The sequence below is a fragment of the Monodelphis domestica genome, chromosome 8, assembly GCF_027887165.1.
Source record: "Monodelphis domestica isolate mMonDom1 chromosome 8, mMonDom1.pri, whole genome shotgun sequence".
NCBI lineage: Eukaryota > Metazoa > Chordata > Mammalia > Didelphimorphia > Didelphidae > Monodelphis > Monodelphis domestica.
The window spans coordinates 260,096,446-260,117,515 of record NC_077234.1 but is presented as its reverse complement, the minus strand read 5'-3'; the positions used below and the strand labels follow the sequence as shown (position 1 = coordinate 260,117,515).

Here is a 21,070-nt window from a genome sequence, read left to right as displayed (position 1 = left end):
ACCCAGCAGTGCTATGGCTGGATCAAAGGGTAGGCAATCTTTTAGTGCCCTTTGGGCATAGTTCCAAATTCCCCTCCAGAATGGTTGGATCAGTTCACAACTCCAACAGCAATGCATTAATGTCCCAACTTTGCTCCATCCCCTCCAGCATTCATTACTTTCCTTTGCTGTCATGTTATCCAATCTGCTAGGTTTGAGGTGATATCTCAGATTTGTTTTGATTTGCATCTCTCTGATTATAAGAGATTTAGAACACTTTTTCTGTGCTTATTAATAGTCTTGATTTCTTTATCTGAAAATTGCCTATTCATGTCCCTTGCCAGTTTATCAATTGGAAAATGGCTTGTTTTTTGTTTTGTTTTGTTTTGTTTTGTTTTTTACAATTGATCTAGCTCCTTATAAATTTGAGTAAGTAGACCTTTGTCAGAGGTTTTCCTTATGAAGATTGTTTCCCAATTTGTTACTTCCTTTCGAATTTTCATTCCATTGGTTTTCTTTGTACAAAACCTTTTTAATTTAATTTAATCAAAACTATTCATTCTACATTTTGTGATTTTTTTTCTAACTCTTGCTTGGTCTTAAAATCTTTCTTTTCCCTAAAATCTGACATGTATACCAATCTGTGTTCACTTAGTTTACTTATAGTTTTCTTCTTTATTATATAGTCATTCACCCATTCTGAGTTTATCTTGGACTGGGTGTTGTATTAAAAAAAATAAAAGGAGGAAGTTTGTACCCTGTGAGAAGCTTGGGCTTACAGTATGGAGAAGGGGAATGGGAGGAGAAACCCCTCTTCCACAAAGCAGGGTTCAGGGGAGATAGCTGATGTTTAGAGTTGGATCAGAGAGAGGAGAGGGGTTTTGAAGATTTTCCCCATTCTGCCTTCCCTCTTTAGCTAAAGCTGCTCTCCTCAATAGCTCTTGTCCCTCTTGTCCCTCCTCCACTTATTGAGACCAAAAGGTCTCCCCTTGATTTTTTCACTAACATTCAGCTTGGGGAATAGATAACCTTTAATGTTAACTCAATCAGGTAACAGAAAAGGAATAATGAGCAGAGAAGAATAGGAAAATGAAAGTGGGAAAAGGGGTTCCCTCTCTCTATCTAAACCCTTTCCTCCTCGAATTTGGGGGGGAACTCAGGCCTGAGCCCCCTGAGAGAAAATCAGGTTCACTCACCCCTGGGCAACAGGAGCTGAGGTAAAGTCTACTCAGGGTTCTCTTCATAAGTCCCTTCAGTTGGGAAGTGTTGGGGGAAAAGATTTCCAGTCACCAGCAGGAAAATGGGTAACCCTCAGGAGAAAAAAAATTTTTTTTTCCCAACTTCTCTCTTTGGCTTCTCAAGACCGAGAAAGCTCACTGCTCTCCAGTCAGTCTTTTCTTTCTCTCAATTCCACTCCTGGGACCCCTCCCCCATCAAGGTGATCAATTTCACATTCTCTTCAGTCTGGCACTTTTTATCTAGTGCCAGCCTCTGTCATAAATCCTCCATTTCCTTTTGTTCACATGGTGCTACCCTGGCCCACACCAGTTACTTATCTTCTATGTCAATTATAATCTATGCTACTTATCCTAATCTGTCTATTTGGTAATCTAAGTTCCTATCTCATGCTAACACTGAGTTTTGGGAAGAGGGTTAGGATTATGTGCCAACAAAATTTTTACAATATAAAAATTTCTTAATTCAAAAGTCAATCCTATTGCAATCAATATAAAATTTAAATTTTAAGTAAAATTGAACTATCCTATGCTTTATATAATGCTAATTCTAATGTAATAACTCATAACATTTTAAGTATATACATATATGTGTGTATATATATAAACTTGTATCTAATATAATCTGATTTATTCTGTCCCTATGTTACCTCTCTAGTTACAATATTCCCTTTTCCACCCAAAACTACTCTGTCCTTGTCTATTAATGGTTAGTATTTTTACTCTCCTTTCTAAATTACTGGATTAGATCATTATTATGATATATAAATATATACAGGTATGATATTTGTACACTTTTACATGTCACATGTTATTTCAATACATATATACATATATATCTTCTGGTAGTAAAGATTTATTTACAGATATACAATTTATGAGTTATCCTTATTAACGATACAGCCCCTAATGTCAATGTAAAATTTATTTATGATCTAGATATGTCATGGTGGATGCATATTTATTCCAATGTGCATGTGGATGTATTTCCCTATATGTGAAGTTAATGTGATCGGCAATTAATCTTATGTGACCCATTTTCCTGAAGTTCATTCCCCATAATGTCTTTGATTCAAAGTTCTTTCCAGTTGTCCATATATCTTCTATTCTTTGGTATTGCCTGAAGTTTGTCACAGGTCCGGGGTGCCTTCTTCTTTACAGGTTACATACTTGCCTGTCGTCTCACCTTGAAAAAGGGTCTCAGGTATCCAGAACTACAGGATTGTGTGTGTGTGTGTGTGTGTGTGTGTGTGTATGTGTGTGTGTATGTGTGTGTGTGTGCGTGCATGTAAGAGTGAATATGTTGATGCATGTGAGTGAAACTTTATATAGGATGTTTGTGCCATCCTCATGTGTGCAAGTGAGAATTTTTTTTAATGTAATGAATGTAAGTAATTTTCTTAATGTGTGATTGTAAGGCAATTATTCTATTCCTATGTGATTGATGGTAGAGGTTAATAATATTTTAGTCTGGGCTTGAGACTGAAATTCATATATAGGTTGAATAATTCTAAGGGATTCTAAATCCACCCAAATAAACTCCCAGGTTCTACAAGGAACCACTTCTCCTGTGTTTCACAGGCTATACTAATCCTCCCTGATCTAACTAACCCAAATTTATACTATCTGTCTTGAGCATTATTCTATTTTGGTTTCACTATCTCTGTTCAGTATCTCTATTTCTTCTTGTGCAATTTTGTTGGATTCATGGGATCTATGTTTATGTATCATGGGTTGTTCTCGGGGCATCTGTGTTTGAACGGATTCTTGGGCTTTCATTAAGTTGTCTTTCAGTTTCATGTAATAATTTTTGTTTGGGTAAGATGCTCCAATAGCATCTTGGATGTTTCTCATCTACATTTATTGGGGTTCGTGGACTTATCTCAGTTTGGTTTTTCTTTTCAGCTAGGGCTCGTCATTATGGCTTAGGATTTTTCCTGATTTGATTAAGGTAACTTCATGAATTAAGTGTCAGCACTTATGCCTAATACCAGTCTGGGTTATTATAAGGTTTTGTGTTTTTTCTACCCTATAGAACTCAAACCACTTCTGGTACCAAGTTCTTTATCATATTACTTCAAATTTAGTATCACTGTCCCCTAAGTCATATTTCTTAAAAAATTCTTCATTAACTATTGACTCCTGCAATATACAGTATTTCTTCTACTGATAAAGAGTTTCCAATGTTTTCAATTGCTTCATCAGAATGAGAATAAATTGTTTGTTCCAAATTCAGGTGTTCACTATGCCAATTTGTGTCTGATTCATCTAAATCTTTATGAATGTTATCATAAAGCTTAATTTACTCATACAGTTCCTGTTCTTCATCACTGTTTTGTTCAACTATTATTGTACTATTTGGTACTATATCATCTGGGTCTGAGTCTGACTGTCAGTCACTGATTTCTGTACTCTCCAGGTCATTCATTAGCTTTCATTCAGAGACCTGTTGTCATTCTGTGTCAGGTGTTGTTAAATCAGATTTTGTGTCTTGGTCTGACCCTATTTCAGTGATTTCTATATTTCCCAATTCTTTTTCTAGCTGTTGGCCAGTAATAGGCTCTAATTCTGTGTTATGTGGTGACAAATTTGATTCTTGTAGGTTTACTGATTCCTGGAGATCTCCTATTAGGTTACTTCTTTGGTCTCCTCATTGTCCATTTTAATACCTTCAATTTCTTTTTCTTCTCTAATAGCTAATGTTAGTGTTTCTAGTACAATGTTAAATAATAGAGGTGGTAATGGACATGCTTGTTTCACTCTTGATCTTATAGGGAAGGCTTCTAGTTTACCCCCATTGCAGATGATGTTTGTTGATGGTATTATATATATACTGTTTATTAATTTTAGGAAAGGCCCTTCTATTCCTATACTTTCTAGTGTTTTCAATAGGAATGAATGTTCTTTTGTCAAAGGCTTTTCCTGCATCTATTCAGATTATCTTGTGATTTTTGTCGGTCTGCTTGTAAATATGGTCAATTATTTGGATGGTTTTCCTAATATTGAACCATCCTTGCATTCCTGGTATAAATCCTACCAGGTCATAATGAATAAAACTTGTGATCACTTGCTGGAGTCTTTTTTGCTGGTATTCTATTTAAGATTTTTGCATCTATGTTCTTTAGGGAGATTGGTCTATAGTTTTCTTTCTGTTTTTGACCTTCCTGGCTTTGGGATCAGTACCATATTTGTGTTGTGAATGGAATTTGGTAGAACTCCTTCTTTGCTTATTTTGTCAAATACTTTGTGTACTATTGGGATTAGTTGCTCTTTGAATGTTTGAAAGAATTCATTTGTGAATCCATCTGGTCCTGGGGATTTTTTCTTAGGGAGTTCTTTGATGGCTTGTTCAATTTCTTTTTCTCATATGGGGTTGTTTAGGTAATTTATTTCTTCCTCTGATAGTCTAGGCAATTTATATTTTTGTAAATATACATCCATATCACATAGATTGCCATATTTATTGCCATATAATTGGGCATAATAGTTTTAAATGATTGTCTTAATTTCCTCTTTATTAGAGGTGAGGTCTCCCTTTTCATCTTGGATACTGTCAATTTGTTTTTCTTCTTTCCTTTTTTTTATTAGATTGACCAGTACTTTGTCTATTTTATTTGTTTTTCCTAAATACCAACTTCTAGTCTTATTTATTAAATCAATAATTCTTTGACTTTCAATTTTATTGATTTCTCCTTTAATTTTTAGTATCTCTAATTTAGTTTTCATCTGAGGATTTCTAATTTGTTCACTATCTAGATTTTTAATTTGCATGCCCAATTCATTGACCTCTGCCCTCCCTATTTGATTAATATATGAACTCAAAAATATAAATTTCTCCCTAAGAACTACTTTGGCTGCATCCCATAGATTTCAAAAAGATGTCTCATCATTGTCATTTTCTTCAGTGAAATTATTGTTTCTATGATTTGTTCTTCAACTAACCGATTTTGGAGAATCGTATTATTTAATTTCCAATAATTTTTTTATTTGCCTCTCCATGTACCCTTACTAATTATTATTTTTGTTGCATTGTGATCTGAGCAGGTTGCATTTATAATTTCTGCTCTTTTGCACTTGTTTGCAATGTTTTTATGCCCTAGTACATGGGCAATCTTTGTGAATGCACCATGTGCTGCTGAAAAGAAAGTGTATTCCTTTTTGTCCCTATTTATTTTTCTTCAAGTATCTACTAACTCTAATTTTTTATAAGATTTCATTCACTTCTCTTACCTCTTTCTTATTTATTTTTTGGTTTGACTTATCTAGGTCTGATAGAGGTACGTTCAGATCTCCCACTAGTATGATTTTTCTATTTATTTCATCCTTGAGCTCCACTAGTTTCTCCTTTAGAAATCTGGATGCTATGCATTTGGTACATACATGTTGAGTACTGATATTTCCTCATTCTCTATACTGCCTTTTGTCAGGATGTAATTACCATCCCTATCTCTTTTGACTAAATCTATTTTTTACTTTGACTTTGTCAGATATCATGATTGCAACTCCTCCCTTCTTTTTTTTTTTTCAGTTGATGTCCAATAGATTTGGCTCCATCCTCTTACTTTGACCCTATGTGTGTCTACCTTCCTCATGTGTGTTTCTTGTAATCAGTGTATGGTAGGGTTTTGGTTCCTAATCCACTCTGCCATTTGCTGGTGTTTTATGGGTGAGTTCATTCCATTGACATTCAGAGTTATGATTACCAGCTGTGTATTTCCCAGCATTTTGATTAGCACTCCTAGTCCTGCCCTTTCTTCTTTCACTATTTCCTTCTACACCAGTGTTTTGTTTTTAATCAGTCCCCCTAATTCCCACCCTTATTTTACTTCTTTTTCTACCTCCCCCTCTTATTCCCCTCTTATTTTCTTTACAGTCTCTTTAAACTACCTCTTCACCCTCACCCTCCCTTTTATTACTTCCCTCCCTACCCATCCATTTGTTACCCTTCTACTTCCCTATAGGGCACAAATCAATTCTCTGCCCCAATGTATTTAATTGTTCTTCCCTCTTTGAGTCAATTTCAATGCAAGGAAGAATTGAGTATTTCCTATCTCCAACCTCTACCCATTCAGTATATTGATGTTCTCCCTCCCCCTCTTTCTGCCATGGGCTTCTTTGTGATATACAAATTTACTTCTTTTCCCTTTTCTCTTAGTAGTAACCTCTTTTTTAAACTCTAATTGTATGTGTGTGTGTGTGTGTGTGTGTGTGTGTGTGTGTGTATAATTTATTTATACGTAGACCTATATACATATTTATGTCTTGGTATTTTATCCCATACAGTTTGTCACTGTTCCCTCTAAGTATAATTCATCTAGCTACTCAGTTGATAATAATTTCTAAGAGTTGCCAATATCTTCTTTTCTTGTAGGGATACATATCATTTTAACTTATTGAGCCCCTTAAAAAAAGTTGTTTTGTTTTGTTTTTTCCCACCTTTCTTAATTACCTTTTGTTGATTCTCTTGAGTTCTGTGTTTGGGCAACAAATTTTCTGTTCAGGTCTGGTCTTTTCTTTACAAATGCTTAGAATTATTCTATTTTGTTGAATGAATATACTTTCCCCTGTAAGAATATAGTCAGTTTTGCTGGGTAGTTGATTCTTGGTTGTAAGCCTAGTTCCCTTGCTTTCCGGAATATCATATTGTGTGCCTTTTGGTCCTTCACTTTCGATGCAGCCAGATCTTGTGTTATCCTCACTGTAGTTCCATGGTATCTGAATGACTTCTTCTTAGCAGCTTGTAAATTTTTTTCCTTGGTCTGGTAGTTCTTGAATTTGGCTATAACGTTCTTGGGTGTTGTCAATTGGGGATTAAGAACAGGAGGTGATCTGTGGATTCTTTCAATCTCCAATTTTCCCTCTTGTTCTAAAATATCAGGGGAAGTTATCTTGGATAATTTCCTGTAAGATGATGTCCAGGCTTCTTTTTTGTCATGGTTTTCTGGAAAGCCAATGATTCTTAAGTTGTCTCTCCTGGAACAATTTTCTAAATCTTTTTTTGTGAATGAGGTGTTTCATATTTTCCCCAATTTTTTATTCTTTTGATTTGGTTTTATAGTTTCCTGCTGCCTTGTGAAGTTGCTTGCTTCCAATTGTTATATTCTGGTTTTTAAAGACTGAATTTCATCCCTGGTTTTTTGGTCATCCTTCTCCTTCTGGTCTGATTTTTTTTGAGGTCATCTTTCTTCCTCTTTACCTCATCTTTCATCTCCTTTGCCTCATTTTCAAGCTGTTTAATTTTGACTTTCCAGACACTATTTTCTGTTTCCCAATGACTTATCTTGCTTTTTAACTTCTTTTCCCAGTTGTCTCCAGCTTCTCTTAATTGTGTTTTGAATTATATTTTGAGTTCTTCCAAAACCTGTGTCTAATTCGCTAGAGTTTGTGTTTTTGCCTGGGGTTCCTTGATCCTCCTCTGTTTTGTTTGCTCTTTGTTCATTGCCTGGATAGAAGCTGTCAATTGTAATTTCTTTTTTCTTTTTCAGTTGTTTGCTCATATTTTCCTCTTATTTTCCCCTTGTAGTTTCCTGTAGTCATGCTCCTCTCATTATGTGATGAATCTGTGGGTTTGGGCTTTTCTGTCAACCTTCACCCATGGAGCTTAGCAACACTCTCAGAGTAGTCTGTGTGGGTGGAGGGTGTTGGAGCTTGAGCTTCCCTGCCCTCTGAAGGCTTGATAATATTAAGCACAACAGAGTTGATGTTGCAGAGCAGGATGTGCCCTGAGGCCAAAATTAGAGTGTCTCACCTGCGATTCTTTGAGAATCTCATCCAGTTGCTTCCCTGCCTCCTGTGATCAAAGCCCTGAGCCTGGCAAAACTTTGCCCTCAAGGTATTCCCTCTAGACTAGGGCCCCTGCCTTCCCAGAATTTCCAGCCACTGCTGGAGGCTCAGTACTGTGGATAGGGGAGGGGTCCTGAGACCTTCCTTCTTCCTTCCCCTTAAACCTGAGTTTTCTTGAATTCAAGCTTTTGGGGGATGTATCTTTTAGATTGAGTCCAACAGGAGGGTTCCTTAGCTGTGGCCTGTTGTTAGATTTGATTTTCAGTCCCCTAGGAGCATTTGGTTTTTAATTGTTGAGGAAGGGTTTTCAGAGGTCTGAACTTTTACTGCCTCTATGCTGCCATCTTGACTCTGCCTCCTGCTTGGCAATTACATTTCTGGGGGTTGCTTTTTGAGGACTTAATATTGAGGGTGATATATGGACTCTTTCAATGTTTATTTGGCCCTCTTGTTCAGGAGTATCAGAGCAATTTTCTTGGATAATTTATTCTAATATGATGTCAAGCCTTCTGTTCTTTTCCAGGTTTTCAGGTAGACCTATCATTCTCAAATTGTCTCTACTGGATCTGTTTTTCAAGTCTGTCATCTTCTCAATGAGATTTTTCATGTTTCCTTCTATTTTGTCATTCTTTTCACTTTGCTTTATTAATTCTTGCTCTCTTGTGAGATCATTAGCTTCTACTTGCCAAGTCTTTATGGGCTGATTTTCAGCTATGATCTTTTGATTTTCCTTTTTGTTTTCATCTAACCTGCTTTTCTTGGCTTCCAGCAGGTCAGTTCTTTTCTCCAATTTGGTTACTATTTCATGTCATTTCTGTGCCTCTTTTTCCAAGTGGGAGATTCTGTCTTTTAAACTGTTATTTTCCTTTTGAATTACTTGCATTACTTTCTCCCATTTTTTCTGCTCATTGTTCCTCCATCTTTCTTAATTGGTTTTTGTACTCCAATTTGAGTTTCTTGAGAGTTTGTGACCAATTTCCATTTTTTTGAAAGTTTGAATGTGTTTGCTTTTTTGTTGCTCTCTGCTGTTGCCTCTGTACTCTGTTGTTTTTCACCATGGAAGTTATCCAGGGTCAGAGGCTTGTTCTTATTTTTTTTCATAGTTTTAGATTTTAGTTCTTGGGTGTTTGTGGCCATGCTGTATTAGTTTTATTTTCTTCCTTTCTTTGACAGAAGACTGAATGAGGAGGGTAGGCAGCATTTGCAAAACGGTTTTTGCACTGAGCCTTTTTTTTTTTAGTCTCCAAGGTATCTCCTCTAGGCAGCCCATCTCTGTGCTATCTTCCCTCAAGTGCTCTGCTGGTCCCAAATCTTACTGCCAAGATTTGCACTATCTTTATTGGTGAGATTGTGGTGACTTCACCCAACTCCCAAGAATTTAGAGATTCCCTGGTCTTTGCTCTGACTCTGGTGAGGTAGGTGGTGTGTGTGGGTGACCAACTTGCACTTTGGTAGGTGTAATTTTACTCCCTTATAATGTGAAAATGTCCAAACCCTGCCTATCTTCAACCCTGTGCCCTACAGTTGAGCCCCTTTCCTTGTCTGATTTTGAGTTTTGTTCTTTTGAGATGCTTTGTGGTGATTGGTAGAAGAAAGAGTCGTGAAGTTCCTTTTACATTGCAGCCATCTTAGCCTGGAAGTTGTCTTGTTTGTTTTTAGTGTTCCTAAAAGTGGTCTCCTTGCCATTAAAGGAAAACCTATATAAAATAATTGCTATTTCAACATATACAATTTCCTGGGCTTAAGATCTTCAAAATGTCAAAAACGCTTTTCTGTTTTGGGACTAACGAAGAGATTTATATATCATAAGAAAATGATAGTGGACAGGGCTAGCCCTTAGGATACCTTGAGTCACATCAGCCTATGTAAAGCTTCCTTCCCTGAATTTCCACTGTGATGCGCACTTGCCATGAATCAGAAGGAATACCTGGAGCTCCTCTTGACTGATTTATGTTCCTGTGGCCATAAAATTATGCCAACAGCCTGAGTCTTTAGTCCTCTCAATCAATCAACCCTCAAGAATGCACTCAATATTTTTATGGGAAAAATACACTAATATTCACAGAGGCAAAGATTAGAGTATTGTTTCTACCATGCTCCAACCCTTTGTAGTAAGGGCCTCAGCATCTTCTGGACCATTTACCACTTTTTAAAAGCTGGAAACAGTAAACTTTGACTTCTTGTATTCTAAAGGCCACTCCACATTAGAAGAGGAAGAAAGAAAACAAAAACAGAAAAATAAAAAAACTTGACAATTGCCTGAAAAAAAAATGACTGAATCTGCCATGGTCCCAAGAACTACCTAGGTCCAAATGATCAGATCCAAATAATAAGTAATGCCAAATCCTTGCAATTGACTGTTGGTCTCCCAATTATAAAAAGGAGACCATGCATCAGAAGAAGCACCATCAGCACCAGGATAGTCAAACCTACATCAGAGATAATGAAATAATGGATGACATTTCCTATGTAGTCCCTGATCCTCATGATAAAGTTTACCATCACCCATTTACTGTTCCATTACCCACCAACTATCTCTGAGAGGACAGAATTAGGGTGGGGAAATTGGAATGCAAAATTTTTGTCCCACCAGAGGTCTCAGAAGAGCTACTCCCTCTTTGTGAACTGATTAAATTCTTTTAACTTTCTCCTTCTTGCTAAAAGGCAAACAAACCCTCTCCCAACAGCAGTACCGTTTGGCTCTCCAAGACCTCCCTGGGGAAGAGTTCTACAGTGATCAGTGTTTCCCTCCTTGAAATGTGTGGTTCATAATGTAAAGCTATATAGAAAATATGCCTTTCCTGACTGAACATGCCATTAACCACTTTTCTAACACTGGCCTGCCAGTAACTTCAGGGAACTACTTTGCTTTATTCTGTCTCTGGGACTCAAATTTCTGCCTTCTGTTTCTGAAGCACACATCTTGACCTGTTGTGTTCTGTCTTCTTTTGTCCTTGGGACTCATGGGGATTTTTTCCTTGGTGGTCCCTGTATCCCTTCTGTCACCTACTCTGCTGGTCAACTGCTCCCCGCTACCCCACTCACCCTTCCTTTGGAAGACCACTCCTACCACTAGTGTCTGAGCTCTTCGGCTCTATGCCAGGATGTGTAGTGATGGTCCTACCTTTTTTGGGACTTGTTTCTGCCCTTAAGTGTGAGGCCTGACTCTTCCTCAGTAAGGAAGCGCCTTGCCTGTGCTTAACGGCGGTGCTTGAATCATTGCCTGATTCTTCCATTCTGTGCTGGAGCCGGGTGTTATGGATCAGAGTGTCATTGACCTTGGCTGGCCCAAAACAGCAGATGAATCGAGGCACTGCCACATCAGCTGTACCAGGCAACTCCAAAGGGCGTCCCTCTTCCTATCAGAGGCCATTGTTTCCAACGACGGAAATTCCTTTTGCTCGCAGTTAGCCCCATCGAAAGGCCCAGGAGCGTCTAACATCGTTAATTAATATGCTTACCACCACGACTAGAAATGTCCAGATTAGGATTCCCAACCTTTGAGGTGGGCAGAATACCTGTGTTTGCATGTATTGAACCTAAACAAGTTTCCCACAGTTTTAGAACACAGAGCACACTCGCGGAGTTGCTCTCCGACAGATATGGAGTTTACCCCCTAATGTCCAAGGAGGAGGAAAATGGCTTCCTCTTAGACAGCTACCAACATCCCCAGAAGCAGGAAAGGCAGCCCTGGCTTGCCTTCCTCTGACTCACTCATCTACCCTCTGAACAAGTTTGTTTTGTTCCAGGCCTGCACATCTATGCCAGCTATTCCAGCTTGGGCCTCAGGCGTGCTCGTGGCCTGTAGTCGAAGTTGAATGCTGGCAACAGAACGAGGCATCTATTGTTTATTATTATCAAGTCGTACTAAGGGCAGATCTGCTTAGTCACCAGAGGAGAAGAAGGCACTGGGGCTAGCTCAGACTGATTCAGCTGAGCAAAGCTCCTTGTTTGAATTGCCCATCAGGATTCACCAGCAAACATTCAAGGAGAACGCCTGGAGCTCCTGGTTGCTGTTTTATACGCCCACAACAAAGAAGTGAAAATAATTGCCCAACTTTGACTGGGGTGGGAGTTAGGAAGCTGCTCCCACTCAGGCTTCCTTGCCACCTGACAGTCCAACTGCAGCCCTCCTTTCCAAGAGCTCCTTTGAGGTCCTCATAGCAAATCCTTTTCCACGCCAGATTTTTACTGAGTGCTCCCTCTCGTGCCGTTGGGACAAAGACTCCCGCTCACCTCAATTCACTGCCTCACTCTTGCCATGGAGTCTGCTAAGCGATCTTGTTTTTTTCCCGGGTGGTATCAAATGTTCTGTAATTATTTAAAGACGTTTTTATCGCTTCTATAAATCATTAGAAAGCAGAGCAATTCTCAGCTAGTCCAATCCTTAGTGTCCCAAGTATTTACTAGGAGGGGCTTGCCTAAATGAGATAACAGCAAAGACATCTGTTCACTGAGGGGCATCTGAAATACGATATGTGGAGGTGCAAGAGGCTCAAGTCTTGGGGACAGAATAAGCTCGGGCTAGAGTAGGTAAACTGGCACTCTACGCAAAAGAAGTTCATCCTCGTCAGGTACGTCTCCCAGGAGGTGGGATTCAAGAAAGTGCTCCAGTGGAGCTCCACCTTCCTGGTGTAGGACCAATTTGTCATATGGCTTAGTCACAGGTGACACCGGTCTCAGTGATCAAGGGTCAAGGGGATGATGGTAAATATTTTGTTTCCAAAGCTCATGCCATTATTGAATGCTGCTGTCTGAGATAAAAAACAGGAGGTGGGAAAAAGCAGCAAATATGATGGAAGTGGACCCAGTATCAGATCTCCTTCAAAGAACAGTGGGTCCCCCAAAGGAAAAAGCATGTGTCCATAAGAATTTTGATGGTGGCCTCTAGAATGGCAGACTTTGCCATTAGACAAGAGCAGAAAGCCAATATACTCAATACAACAATTGGAAACAACTCAAGAATGATGGGGGATCTTGGTATGCTGATGTTTCAAAAAGGGATTCTTCTGTTGGCAAGAAACATCATTTAACAAAAGTAATTAGTTAAGGAGGTCACATGGACATCTGGCCAGCAAAACAACCAGTGCCCAACATTGGCTATTTTCATTGGAACATTAACCTGATTTTTCAGCTCAGCAAAGATCTATGGCATATGGACATTCATGATCACTAAAATGCCCACAAACAGCTATTTGAGATGTGTGGCTTTGGCAAAATTCCTCCATTGAGCTCATGGATTGGCCCCAAGAGGAAACGATTTTGATTGTCCATTCCTGTTCTCCTCAGTCTCAACTCTCTTAGTCATACCCATATCCACCAAGCAGAGAACAGTATAAAGGAAGATCTTCTGTGTCCATCCATTAGGGCTCTCTTACATACCTGCCCTAGTACTCACAGCTGAGTCCCCTGAGCAGACTCCCCAGGAGCTACTGAGATCAAATTCTGCATCCCTTTCTCAGTGGGAAAAGTCATTTCTCATGGGCCAGGCACCTAAGAATGAGTTTGCTGTGTTGGAACAGAAGGCAAAGCCCTGGGTCTGGGACTGGATATCTCAGCTTCTGCTGGAGTTAGCAACTGTGCTTGAAGAGCACTAACTAACATCCAAGGGTCCAAGCAAAATTCAATCTTGAACATCCCACTGGCATTTCACAGTGCAGACTTCTTGGGTACTATCATTGCTAGATGATCTACCATTACTTAGCTCCCCATGGGCCATGGAAGAAAAATGGCGCCATGTCCTTGTGTTGTCCATTTGGCCAAAAGCTGTTCTTCTTCACAGAGTTCATGGATCCAAAAGTCCAATGGCTATTTCATTGGGCCATCCTTTGGTACACGCCAAGGAGACTTCAGAAAGCAGGCCTCATGAGGGCAGAGAGTCACAGAGAGCCTACTTTGAGTTTTCTAGAGCTGTATTTTCCCAAGTGTACTCAGAAGAGTAAGTCTTGTCAGCGAGTACTGTCAAAGTCCCCAGTGGGTGGATCCGGATGCTTTAGACTCCAACTAGCCTCTGGGTTTCATTTTTTAATTAAAGGGTCTGTATCAGTTGCTTAATAGAACCATATCTGTAACCATCTGAACAAGCTGGATCCAGATTTTTCTTAGGATTAACATCCTATCCCTTTGCTCTTCCTATAAGCTACTATTTAGCTGATAGATGGCCCTGTAAATAGAATGCTGGGCCTAGAGCTGAGTTCGAGTTCAGCCTCTCAGATACTTACTAGCTACATGACCCTGGGCAAATCACTTAACCTATTTTTGCCTCAGTTTATTCACCTTTTAAATGTAGATAATAATAGCAACTACTTTCCGGGATTGTTGTGAGGACTAAATGGGATAATTATTGCAAGGCACTTAGCTAGCACGCTGTGCTAAATATACATTTTAGCTCTTATCATTCGTTCTTACTGGTCTAGGACCTCTATCACTATGGCCTTATCTGGTTGTCAAGAGTACATGTTTAATATAGCTATTGGATTAAATTGAAGTTTGCAGTTGATGTATTCTTTTATTCAATGAAATCCTGCTATATAGTTCATATCATTTATCTGTGGAATGTAATAATTACATTACTGTCTGACAATAAACAAGACATCTGCCAAGAAATGAAGAAGGGCAGTGAAGTGGCACAGTGGATGGAGAGAACGTCAGGCTTAGATTCAGGAAGATCTTAGTTCAATCTGGCCTCAGACACTTATTAGCTCTGTGACCTTGGACAAGTCACTTAACCCTGTTATCTCAGTTTCCTTATCTATAAAATGAGTTGAATAAGGAAATGAGGAACCACTCCAATACCTTTGCCAAAAACAACCACAACAAAACAGAGTCCAGAAGACTCTGGGGGACATGACTGAAATGACTGAACAACAAGACAATTGTTGTCTTATTTTGTCAAGTATAAATCACTTTGGAGGTCACGCAGGATTTTACTGCCCTTTTTATGCTCCCGTTCTTTCATTTTTACCCAGAATCCTCAGAACCCCTGTTCTCAGATTTTGACAGAAACCAAGCAAACAGGATGGCGACTGTGGATGCTCTCAGGCAGGTGTGCATTTCGCTTCCCAAAGGAGGCAGGGTGTTGGCCCTGTTCCCTCTTCTGTACCATGTTCCTGGAGCACGGAGCCGCTGGCATTCTCTTAAAATAGCCTTTTCTTTACTTTTTGAGCCCTTGGGTTTTCACAAGTGCTTTTAAACCGCACAACTACTTTTCAGGGTTTTCAAACAAAAAGGTTCTCACCTGCATTCCCTTATCAAGACTCCTTTGATGTTAAGCCACAGGGCTGTACGCCTCGGTGTCCCATTTCCCACAGAGGTCTGATGCCAAAGAGAATCCCAATGCACTAAGTCTGACACGTGACGGAGCTGGTTATGGCTCCCTATTTCTTGGAGCACTGACGTGTGGAGACAGACATGAATGGATCCTTAAATGTGTCCCAAACGCGCCAACATTTTAACATTTGATTTTGCAGAAGGTTCAAATCATTGTAATGACCGTGAAAAGAAAAACATCCTTTTTAGTGATTAATTAAATATTTTCTCTCATAAAATGTGATTATTGATTACCTTAACAACAGAAAAACAATGAGTGAATGTCTCGAAAACATGATCACAGCCTTACGTAACTGATTTTTGTTCGCTGCTGTTTCTTCTTTAAAATTCAGTCTTTCTGAAACATTTGTTGCTTCCAGGTGGGAAAGGTGGAAAAAAGAAGAAAAATAAAAACTCTTCTAAAGCACCCAAAAACAACGGATCTAACTGGGCTAATGTCCCTCTACCTCCTCCTCCTGTCCAGCCCCTTCCGGGAACAGAGCTGGAGCACTATGCCGCAGATCAGCAGGAAGCTGGGTAATGTTCTCACTCTGCTCTTCTCCCTGCAGTCTTAGCTGTGCACGTGTCCCTTCTCCGCCCTCCCCCGGGTGTTCCTATAGCTTGGGCCACATCTTTCCTGTCTCTGGTGTGGGGAGCCCTCAGAGGGGAAGCTGCCTCCACCCGTGTAGGTCACACCATCGATTGTGCGTTTGCTTTGTGTTGTCGGTGCTCAGTACGAGCCGAGCCGGACACAGAGCGAGACTTAGGAAAGCCTTGAAGCTGAAGCAATGGCGAGTGGAGAATTTCTCCAGGGCCAGAGGCGCTATTTGCAGCTCAAAGACCCCTCTTTGAGCTTGTTTATTAGGTAGAGGAAGCTTCACCCACTGATCCTGAGCATGAACTGCATTAAGGAGCCACTCCTGGGAAAGGCCAAAGAGTGTGCGCTCCCTCCACCATTTCTGGCAGCCTCCCGTGGGCTGGTGTCCAGGTAGAGCACGGGATGTCGTCCCCTCAGGGGAGCTGAGCCAGTATTTCCGCCCAGTCAGCGTGCAATCGGAAGTTCTTCTGCGTAACCATAACATGTCATAACGTTGTTAAACTAGACAATTGGATTGACCCATTTCTTGGATTCTCGGAGGGACAGACGTTGATCTCCGCAAGGAGGCCAATAGCTCATAGGAGCAGGTTTTAGGACTTGGGCACGCGTGTGTGTTGGTGTGTGTATTTACTTGCTTCCAGGAGAGTAAACTTTTGTTCACGTTAGTCATTTGCATTTACACAGTTTATGTTGGCCTTTAGCACAACACAGCGAAATTCCCAAATGTTGTAAACCTCAATAACAATCATAAATGGGCGTTTATAGAGCTTTAAGATTTACCAAACCCTCTGCATGTGCGATCTTATTGGATCCCCTGGGAAGTAGCTGCTCTTCTCATTCCCACTTTACAGATGAGGAAACGGAGCCCGAGGGACGTTGAGTAAAATGATCCCACAGCCAGTGAGTGTGCGAGGCAGGACTTGCTTCCAGGTTTTCCAGCTTCCAGTCAATCTCTCCATTCACTACCTGGCCTCGTTGTGCCTGGGTGATCAGATTCCTAAATCGCCACTTCCTCTTGTGGCCAAAGTCCCCCCTCCAAGCAACTGAAATCATTGCTTTAATTTCCTCATATTTCCAAGACGGTTTTTGTGTGCTTCCGGTAGCGCATTAGAGCCTGGTCTCGACCCCTCCTCCATCCTTTTCTCCTCTTAGAAGACAAAGATTGTTTTTACCTTTTCTCGGGCAGGCCTGCTCCGAGTGCTCCAGGTGAACCTTCCAATCCGTAAATGTATGCCTAATGCCAAGCTGACCTTTCCTTCTGACCAATGGCCGCCCGTCATTGCTCAATGGCTGATGGCGTCCCCTCAGACGTTTCTCGTGTGTAATAGGGCCCTACGAGTCCTGTCTTCCTTCGGTGATGAAAGTGGGTGGCCTTCTGTGATAGATGTTGGCCATATAATACTGATGCCAGGGATGAGGGCCTTAGAGAGGAGACGCTCAGAAACGGTGACCCAGGACACGAGAGGCAAGTCGCACCCTTTCGGAGTGGAGAACGGCTCTAGGGGCAGCTTTGGTTGGCCTTGAATAGAGTAGACAGAACAATTGAAGAGACGCAGATTTGCAAAGGGAAGAGGTAATAGTTACCCAAAGAAAACCAGGCTTGGTCAGGGAAATGTGGCAAGATGGGAACGTCTTCATTTCTTTCTCCTCCCCCGTCGCAGAGTCAGTGAAGCAAACCCAACAGAACACTGTCTCAGGCTAGGAAATCAAAGCTAGTTCCTTCACAATAAATCTCATCTGTTCACTTGACTGCCATGTTGACGTATTGGCAGAGTTTATTGGTTTAAAGCTGCTTATTGAATTTAAGGCAAAAAATATTTTGTTCTTGAACTATAATCACATTACTTGTGTTATTACTTCTCTGAAGTGCAATATGGGATATCTTATAGCCTCTATTTCCACCATATTCCATTTGATGCACAAGGACAGTAAAGTTGGGCAGTTTTGTGGCCGGCTTGACTTTTTCTGTTGCACGACACCCCCTACACACAGAGCTGAAAAGAATATATTAGGAGCGCAGACAACAGGAGCTATTTAATGCTCCATCAGTCCTATGTCAGAAGAACTCAGAGCTCCAGAGGATTCTAGATGTGATGTTTCTCGATTTGCAAATATTGCTTGTTTCCGGGTTTGTCAATGTCCCGTTCTTGGGACTTGTAAGCAAACTTTCAAAAGCAATCCCAGAAATGAATTTGACCATCCCCATCCAAAAATGAAGAGTGAGGATGTTTTGTCCTTTTCTCATTTCTGCATGTCCATGGTCCTAATGGTCCCCTAAAATTAGAGCAAGAAGGAATTTGAGGGCAAACATCCGTCAGTAGTAAAATACAGATCTTCATTGTTTCCATTAAATATATCTCACCTCAATAAATATTTATTCACTATATCACGTGCAGAGAACCGAACTGCCTCCCTTCCAAAAAAATCCCTGAAATGATGGAAAAGTCAGAATTCAAATCTCTCCAAATCTCAGGATTGAGTTTCATTTTTAAATATAAAAGATGAACACTGGAGCAAGGCAGAAAAATGGGCGCATCAGAAAGTCATGAATAAATTTGAATGGAAGCTCCTACTGGAAGGGAGATAAAAGACATTAAAGGAGACAAAGATCTCAGTACTGCTTGTGTTTTAGAATGACCTGGTGTTTGTCACAAGACACACCTTAGAGGACAGAGCTGGCTTGTACTTGTCCTAAGCACTGAACAAAATTGCGTGTAGATACACAGACGCTTCTCTGTCCCATGACTGACTTTTGTCTTCTTCTTCTTTCCATCATCATCCGGTTGCTAGTGGTAGCATATTGACGTCATTAGCGGTACTGTGGCTGTGTGCCAGGCTCTTAGCTTTACAATCCCAGGAAATATAAGGCCCTCCTTGCCCAAGACCTCAAATACGTGCTATGCTCCTCCGTTTTTCAGGATTACACTGAATACGGCTCTTTGGTTGCTCAGGGCTAGCTGCAGCAAGAATTCTGGGTCCAACTTTTCTCAGTACAATAATACCGTAAGTGTATTGTGATGACTCGCTAGCTGTCCTGGGCACAGAGCACCCCCATGGCAATATTCTCATGGGCACGTCTGTCTGAAGAGGCGCCACTAGATAGAACGATGCCAAGCCCGGCTACTTCCCAGCATGCCCAGGGCTTGGGTCACGCCAGAAGCCTTCCGCAGTAACTCAGCGGAGAATCTGGCCTGGGCTGTGATGTAGAGGTAGATGGGCGGAGCCTCCACTCCTATTGCTCCGCTCACTCTCCCTGATTGGGGCTTTGTGTTTGGCGCTGGCATGCTGGTCACCTGAAGCAGCGCTCTCCTGGCCTCATTCTCAGCCGGATATTAGGACACTTCTTATGTAGCTGACAAACAGGCTAAAGTCAAGCAGACCAGGAGATTCCAGCCTTCCCGTCTTTGCAGCCATTGGCTTATTTTGATGGAGGGAAATGCCCTGAAAGGTCCCTCCTTCAAAGCAAATGGACCATCTGTAAACGTGGGGCCAGTCTGAAGCCAAGTGGCCACTGGATGATTACTTGCTCCTGAGACGTCAGGAGGCCCTCCTGGAACGTAGCAGGATCGTCTGAGGGACTGATGACACCAGGAAGTTCTCTGAAAAGGCAAGTGACTTGCTGGGAAGCCCACGGCTGCCATGCAGACAAAAGACCTGGTATGCGGCAGCGAGGGGGCCCACTGCTAGAGCTAGTCTCGCCAAGTGGCTCAGTAGTAGGGAGCCACGGCTAGAAAGGAGAGGTTGGAGTCTAAGCCCACACGTCCTACCTGGGTGTCTCTGGGCTGGATTCACAGCCCTTCCCGCTCTTCTGCCTCGGAACTGAAAGGTAGCATCCATTCTAAGGCCATAAGTGAGGCTTTAAAAAGCTGGGCATCCTGAGTGCAGGACAGGAGGCCACCCTCACTATCCCCCAGCCAGTCCTTCCATGCTTTGAACATCTGGGTACACCATAGCTCGGGGATCTCCCCTCTGAAATTCTATGTGGGCCGGCTCTGTTCTTTGGCTTCTTACTGGCTCCAAGGCCAGCTTCCTTTTTCCTTTCCTTGGGCCTCCTTTCAAGCCTCGGATAGTAGCAGGGAAAGATGAGGATCAGTGCAGGGATATTGGTCTGGTGAGTTCAAGGTAACGTTTCCATTGTATCTTGTTTTACATTTCAGCTATGACAGTGATGGCTGGTGCCCACCATTACCGGTTCAAACGTATTTGCATCAAGGGATGGAGGATGAGCTGGAGGAGGATGATGACCGAGTCCCGACACCTCCTGTTCGAGGAGTGGCCTCTTCTCCGGCCATCTCATTTGGACAACAGTCTACCGCGACTCTCACCCCCTCCCCATGTGAAGAGATGCAACCCATGCTGCAGGCTCACCTGGAGGAGCTGACCAGAGCCTACCAGTTTGATATGACGAAGCAAGCATGGTAAATATTAGCGCTAAAGAAACAAAAGGTCTGGAGAGACTGGCTGTGTGTGCTCACTATGGAGCTCAGCACCATAGAAAGCCAGAGCAGGGAGATGCCTCGGGCTTCATCTAGTCCAACTCCCATGAGTGAGACATGGCTATGTAGCCAGGAGGCCAAGGGACTAGCAGTTCATTGTTAAAATGGACCAAGAATGCAGACTTTCTGGCAACTCAATTCCATTTTCCTGGTCTGTGTAGTATTATTTGGGGTCCCTAGTTTGGGATTTCCTTGGCAAAGGTACTCAAGAAGTTTGCCTTTTCCTTTTCCGGCTCATTTTTTGTAGACAAAGAAGCTGAGGTAGGAAGTCCAAGTCAGTGTTGGTGAACTATTGGCATGTGTGCCACTCCCTGCATGGAGAAGCCTTTCTGTTCCCCCTCTTCCTGGTGCCCAAGGACATTTCTGCATTCCCTGCCCAAAGCAAGCACTTCCTCTCTCAGCTCCCTCTGGTAATGGCCTCCAAGATGGCCTGACTTTGTCCTCCGGGCATTCAGGCTTGACAACCTTCACCAACACTGGCCTGAGTAATGTGAGCAAGATGAGTCTTATGATTCCAAGCCTCATGAGTGTCACATCATGTTGTTGCATGGTTTGTTCAGTTGTGGTTGACTCTCCATGACCCCAATAACATGCTCCCTAGGCTTATGATGAAGGGACACAGCAACAAAGGCACGTATGTCTGTCTGTCTGTCTACAAAACGTCTCCATAG

General features: G+C 41.5%; 1 protein-coding gene across 16 annotated transcripts in view; it reads left to right on the top strand.

Moving 5' to 3' along the window:
• The window catches only part of ROBO2 (roundabout guidance receptor 2), a 608,856-nt gene that overhangs the window by 540,750 nt on the left and 47,036 nt on the right, over positions 1-21,070 (top strand). For all 16 annotated transcript variants that reach the window (XM_056807276.1, XM_056807277.1, XM_056807269.1 and 13 more), the window contains 2 exons: positions 15,686-15,842; positions 20,061-20,321. In XM_056807276.1, coding sequence (XP_056663254.1) covers positions 15,686-15,842; positions 20,061-20,321 — 418 coding nt within the window. The remainder of the gene's footprint in view (positions 1-15,685; positions 15,843-20,060; positions 20,322-21,070) is intronic.